This window comes from Dipodomys ordii, unplaced genomic scaffold (assembly GCF_000151885.1).
Source record: "Dipodomys ordii isolate 6190 unplaced genomic scaffold, Dord_2.0 Scaffold19, whole genome shotgun sequence".
Taxonomy (NCBI): Eukaryota; Metazoa; Chordata; class Mammalia; order Rodentia; family Heteromyidae; genus Dipodomys; species Dipodomys ordii.
In genome coordinates, this window is record NW_012267235.1 from 5,141,026 (window position 1) to 5,147,872 (window position 6,847).

At 40.7% G+C, this 6,847-nt stretch overlaps 1 protein-coding gene across 1 annotated transcript in view; it reads left to right on the forward strand.

Moving 5' to 3' along the window:
• Window positions 1–3,617: 3,617 nt before the first annotated feature.
• LOC105983257 (F-box/WD repeat-containing protein 10-like) overlaps window positions 3,618–6,847 on the forward strand; it is a 40,219-nt gene continuing 36,989 nt past the window's right edge. Inside the window, exons 1-2 of the mRNA XM_013013098.1 lie at window positions 3,618–4,122; window positions 5,147–5,307. Coding sequence (XP_012868552.1) covers window positions 3,618–4,122; window positions 5,147–5,307 — 666 coding nt within the window. The remainder of the gene's footprint in view (window positions 4,123–5,146; window positions 5,308–6,847) is intronic.

Below are 6,847 nucleotides of genomic sequence, written 5' to 3' on the forward strand. Positions count from 1 at the left end.
CACCAGAGGCCAAAGCAATGAGTCTGCCTGATCTTAGACTGGAATCTCTAAATGATCCAAAGGAACTTTTTTTTTCTTTTTTAAGTAAATTATAACTCCTTTGGTATTAAGTTTTCCATTAAGTTGACTTTAAATACCTTTGTTTCACCACCTGCTCCTTTAAAATCACCGACAAGCCGGGCAATGGTGGCTCACACCTGTAATCTGAGCTACTCAGGTGGCTGAGATCTGAGGATCACAGTTCAAAGCCAGTCCAGGCAGGAAAGTCTGTGAGACTCTTACCTACAATAAACCACTAGAAAACTGGAAGTGGCACTGTGGCTCAAGTGGTAGAGCGCTTGCTTTGAGCTGAAGAGTATAGGGACAGCACCTAAGCCCAGAGTTCAAGCCCCACGTGCAACAAAAAAATAAAAAAATAAAATTACAAATAAGTGACTTGGAAACTCACTGTCTCCTCGTGAATAACAGCTTCTCTTTGTTTACCTTTGCCAACAAGTGTCTTATAGGTTGAGGGACCCTTATTCCTAACTAGAAGTGTGTCAGATTTCAAATATTTACATTTTGGAATATTTGAACATACACAATGAGGTTTCTTATGGACAGGCCCAAGTCCAAACACAGATTTCACTTAAACACATACTCTGAAAGTGATTATATACTATATTTTAAATAATTTTGTGCATGAAATAAAGTTTTATGATGCAAATTTTCCACTTGTGATGTAATGTGAATGCTCAAAATGTTGTAGATTTTGGAAGATTTAGGGATACTCTTAACCTATATTGCAACAGACATTTCAGAGCAAAAGCCTTGGCTTCAGGAGTCCTAACACGTTTGGTTCCTATCACCCATCCCAACATGCCAATAAAGATACAGAGGGCTGAGAAAGGAGATCTAGTTAATATAACACAAGGACACAGGAAGAAGGAAAGTGAATGGTTTAGCCCTTCAGGGTACTGGCATGACCCTGAAATCCTTCCTTCCTTCCTTATTTCCTCCCTCCTTCCCTCCCTAATGGTGCTTTAACTCGGGACCTCAAATTCTGGTTCAGTTTGCTTGCCTACAGCTTGTACCCTACGACTTAAAGCACAGCTCTAATTCAGCTTTTTTTGCTGGCTAATTGGAGATAAGCTGGAGGACATTTCTGCACGGAATGACTTCAAACTGTAATCCTTAGACCCAGCCTCCTAAGCAGCTAGGATTACAGGTATGAGCCACTGGTGTCTGACAAACTAAGTTTAAATAGAAGAGTTGAAGTAGGGGCAAGAAGTATGCATAGTCTTGGTCAAACTGCAGACTGGTAGTCATTGGTAGCCCTAACATAACTCCTGAATGTATCATAAACCAGAGCCAAAGAGTAAAACTCTCATAAAACAGGTTAGACTGTGCTGGGAAGGTGGCTCAGTGGTAGAGCGCTTGCCTTGCATGCATGAGGCCCTGGGTTCGATTCCTCAGCACCACAGAAGCAAAAAGAAAAAAGCTGGAAGTGGCGCTGTGGCTCAAGTGGTAGGGCACTAGCCTTGAGCTGAAGAGCTGAGGGACAGCGCCCAGACCCAGAGTTCAGGCCCCACAACTGGACCCCCCCCAAAAAAAACAGTTTAGACTTACATTTTTGTGTCATTTTTTGTTTTAAAAACTACCCATACCCATACATATTTTACATCCATTTCAATATAGAATGTATATTACCTACATATTGTAGTGGACTAGGATTGCTTGCTCAAAATAACAATCTCACTAACAATATAGTAGTTCTTTAGGTCTATAGTCTTACTTTCCAAGATGTCAGTCATTCCAGGTCAAACTGAGTCTGAACTATTGATAGCATCATAGGAAGAAGGGTGAATGTAGAACAAGAAGATTTTTTTGAGAGAAAAACCAAATTGATATGTTTTTATTACATTGTCTTGTTATACTTATGACCTCCGGAGAGTGAGACAATCCATCGAAGCACAGTGAAAGGTGAGCAAAAGAAGTTTATTTACACTATTTACACCAGAAAGGGGGTCCTGAGACTACCTTGTCCTGGGCTAGATACCCAGAACCAAGAGCAGTCTCAATCACCAAACCTCCAAGCCTCCAATAGGCAGCCCCGACCCTGATTAGTTGGTCTGAAAACCACCAAATTAGTATTAGCAAACCTCCCAACCTCAGACCTCCAAAGCTGTATACACCCGGATAGGTGTATACACCGCAGCCTGTATACACCCAGATAGGCTCCCCGGCTAATGGTTTCAAACGGCCAATCATGCTCCTCCCCAAGCTGACCCCCGTCCAATCCCAATAGGCAGCTGGCCATGTGGGGCTGGACACCCCACCTCCTCCAGTAGTATGCCCCGCCCCTTTCAGCGGCATTCCCCGCCCCCTTCGGCTGCATGACTGTGGCAGTGATGTCAGCCGCTGTGGCCTGTAGAGCAGGAGGCTGGCCTTTTGATGCCCCCGCACCCTGCAGCAGGCCCAGACCATGGAGCCACGCTGACTACTGGGGTCCTGCTGATTATTGGGTCCTCACGGGTTATTACAGTCATTGCTTTTTTTTTTTTTTCTGGTTGTGGAGCCTGAACTCAGGGCCTTGGGAGCAGTCCCTGAGCCTCTTTGTGCTCAAGGGGAGCACTCTACCACTTGCACCACAGGGCCACTTCTGGGTTTTGAGTGGTTAATTGAAGATAAGTCTAGCCTGGACTTATCTGCCCAGGCTGGCTTTGAACCATGATCCTCAGATCTTAGCCTCCTGAGTAGCTAGGATTACAGGCGTGAGCCACCAGCACCAGGCTCCAGGGGCATTATTTTAATGATTAAAATTTCCAATGTGTTGTTTGTGAAGGAGTTTATAAAGTTAGAAGAGGAGAATTAGAATATGAGTGGAATATGTCCATGTTAAAATGTGCATATGTATAAAACAGCTTTTGTTAAGTATATCATATATATGTGTGTGTATGTACAAGCATAAACATATATCAGATATGTTCCAGTACAATCAACAGGAGGGCTTTAAGCAATATCCCAATGGCTAGGAGCTAAAATAATATGCAGACTTTAATTTTAAAGATCAACAGAGATTTCTGATTATCCTTCTGAATCAGTTAACCAGCCTAAATTTATAATAAAAATTTGTGATTTTACTTTGATGATAAGACAATATAAACATATTCAGGACTTTTGGGATATCTACCATATAAATGAATAAATATAAATATAATGAACTTATATCTGTTTATATTCTTGAATATTCAAGTTATTGATAAGCAACTGAAGCTCAACACAGTCTCCATGATTTTTTTACTTAGATTTGACTAAAAAACATTCTTCTAGAAATGAGATGAACCACTCTTTCAGCATATACAGCAACTGCCTCCAATTATACAGTGCTAAGTTTAGAAGATTTACGGTAAAGTTAGGTTTCCAAGGAGTTCTGTACAGAAAGCCAGACTTCTACTGGCAGTTTCTAGGACAGATAAGTTTTCTGCCCATTGCCGTGGCTTATTTTTTTTCCTCATTTATTTATAATAGAAAGGCTTGATTAGGACATTTCTCCACTTCTCCTGTCACTTTGGTGTTTGGTGGTTTGCTAACTGGCAAGGATAAAATGAACTGATTATCTCAGGCTCCTGGAAAACATGGAACCGAATCTTAAGCAAACCCCTTATTTTCGTTGTCAAAAGGGAAATGATTCGCTCCCTCTGTGCCAGAAGTGTGAAACGTGTATCTTAGCATGGAAGATCTTTTCTACTAAAGAGTGGTTCCAAAGGGTCAGCGACATGACACAGATGAGGTTTCTAGTTAGCATTCTACTTCAGTTAAATAGCTTGTACTTACTACACTATTTCCAAAATATCCTGCAGACCACTCAGGGAAAGGATTTTATCTATAATAGATCCCGGATCTCCCTCAGCAGGCTGGAGAGGAAGAAGGAGAAGTCTGTGAAGTCCTCCTTGAACCAGTTGTTGGAGAAAACCGCAGAGGAGAAGATGAAGGAGATCTTGTACTGGTTTTGCGACAGCACCTACTGGACCAAGGCAAATTTTACTGTCTTCCTGCTGCAGATGTGCAATGAAAAACTACTGTTTACTGCTGCGAGTGTGATCAGAGTCCTGTTTCTGAGAGAGTGGAACAAGGTCTCAGGTAAACAAGTTCATAGAGAGTGAGATCAGAGGGCCCCCAAAGGTAAGATAGCAAGAATTCAGGACTGCAGGTGGAGACCAGTTTATGACTGGAAAGTGTTCAGAGTGAAAGACTAGGTCCTTTAAAAAAAAATTACTACTAATTTATGTATTTGTTTTGCTGCTTTGGGGCTTGAACTCAAAGCCTGGGGGTTGTACTTTAGCTTTATTGTTCAGGTCTGGTGCTCTGCCACTTGAGCCACAGCCTCACTTCCTACCTTTTGGTAGTTAATTGGAGATAAGAGTCTCATTAACTTTCCTGCCCAAGCTGCCTTTAGACCACAATCCTTGAACCTTAGCCTCCCGAGTAACAACTACAGCTGTGAGCCAACAGTGCCTGGTTTAATTCTTATCTTTAAAGGAAACTCACAGAGAACTTCAGAGAAGCAATTCCTCTCGTAGCTCCCATTCATGATTTCTCTCCTTGCATGTAGAACTCTAATGGATTTTGCATCTTGGATTGCCTGGCAAAGTTTAACCAGTTGAAGTTTTCTGAGATTTTTCCATAGTAACTCAAAGTCCCCAAATAAAAACAGATACAACTTCCCAAATTTATTTTGTATGTATAGTTGTGCCAAATCAATTTTGTATGTATAGTTGTGAGGAATTATTTTTAGGGCTCCATTTGGATACCAAAATCCATGGCTACTCAAGTACCTTATATAAAATGATATAGTATTTGCTTAGAATATTCAATCCCCTCATATGCTTTAAATCATCTCTAGATCACTTACAATGCCAAATCCACTACAAATGTCATAATTGCTATACTGTAGTGTTTAGAAAAATGATGAAGATGCACAGATGAATTTTTTCTTTATATTGTCAGTGTGTGATTGCTTGAGCCTAAGGAGATAGAACCTTCAGATACAAAAGGCAACTATATTTAAAAGAAATAAGGAATAATTAAACCATTTCTCTCTTGACCTCATTTTCCTCCACACACTTGCTAGAAAAGCCACCTTATCTTGGTTTTTGTTTTCCAGTGCTCCATCCAGACTCCATTGATATGCTGTTTTTCCCTAAGAAAGGCTACACCACCATATCTGAGTTTCCACATGTGTATTGGGCAACTAAACCCAGATCTATGTCATTCCCCTTGCATAGAACTTCAGCAAAAAAAGACACGCCTGCAGATGTGGAAAAAGTAACTGGTAAGTCATGCTTGGAGATCTGGGAATAGTAACTGGTAAATCAACTATTACACACACACACACACACACACACACACACACACACACACACATACACACTTCAGTGGACAGTGCCTGACTTAAATGGTTCAACTCACAATTTTTTTTAATTATAGGGTATCAACTTCTTCTTCTTCTTCTTCTTCTTCTTCTTCTTCTTCTTCTTCTTCTTCTTCTTCTTCTTCTTCTTCTTCTTCTTCTTTTCTTCTTCTTCTTCTTTCTTCTTCTTCTGTTTTCTGTGTGGGGGAGTGTGTATAACCCTTGTAAATCTAAAAGTCTCAGTATATATGAAATTGGGAAGTCTCAGTGGAGTTTGGGGGACTGACAAAGCAATAGAATGGGGGGTATATGATTTTGGAGACTACCATTCATTTGGCATCTACAATTGTTGGGTTCTTTGATATTCTTTTCTTCTTCTTTTTCTCATTTAACTCTCACAGGTGGTAAGGAGAAAGGCAGGATAAAAAAAAATTGGCCATGTTTTTGCCTCTCTACCATAGTGCCTCCACAATACACCTGGACTAGAGATTAGAAAGGAAACTTTCAAGAGCTCCCTTTGATGTCAGCTCCAGGCCTTAATCCACTAAGCTCCAGAATGGTGGCCACCTCTAGGGTCTACCTCACTTGGGACATTTGATTTAGTCTTCAAGAGGAAATTAAGGAGTAGGGAACATGGTCTCTCAAGGCTTTCCTTCAATGTTTTCTAAGGCAAGACATACACTAATGACTTACTTAATGACAGGAAAATGCCTACAAACCTAGGCTATGTGGTATGCTTACCATCAAACTTGTGGTTTACGATTGACAAAAATGTGGTATGTGAGTGTTCATGAAATAACCATAGGAAACACAAAATGTAGAATCTAAAATACTGGTTTTTGTTTGGTTTTGTTGATTTTGTTTTTATGTGTACTGGGTTTTGAAGTTAGGGCCTCACACTTGATAGCAAGTGCTCTACATCTAAGTCATAGCTCCAAGCTATTTTTTTTTTTTGCAGTGGTTGTTTTTAAGAAAGTCACACTTCCTTCCTGGGCACATGCCTGGGCTGTCATATGCCTGTTTGAGGCTTTCCATTGTACCTAAGATAACAGGCATGTGCCACTTGAACAGCTTTCAAGTCAGAGGAGGTCTTCAAGAACTTTTCTAGCCAGGCTGGCCTCAAACTGTGATATTCCCTATCTCATTTTCTTAAGTACCTAAGGTTACAGGTATGAGGAACTGGTGCATAGCCTAAAATGCTTTCTACATGGAAATTTTCAAATGTTTAAAGTGGATAAAACAGTATAATAACTTCCTATAGAACCATCATTCAGCTTTAACAATAATCAGTGTCTTGTCATTCCTCCTCTTCCTCCTCCTCCTCCTCTCTCCTCCTCCTCCTCCTTCTTCTTCTTCCGCTTCTTCTTCCGCTTCTTCTTCCTCTTCTTCTTCCTCTTCTTCTTCCTCTTCTTCTTCCTCTTCTTCTTCCTCTTCTTCTTCCTCCTCTTCTTCCTC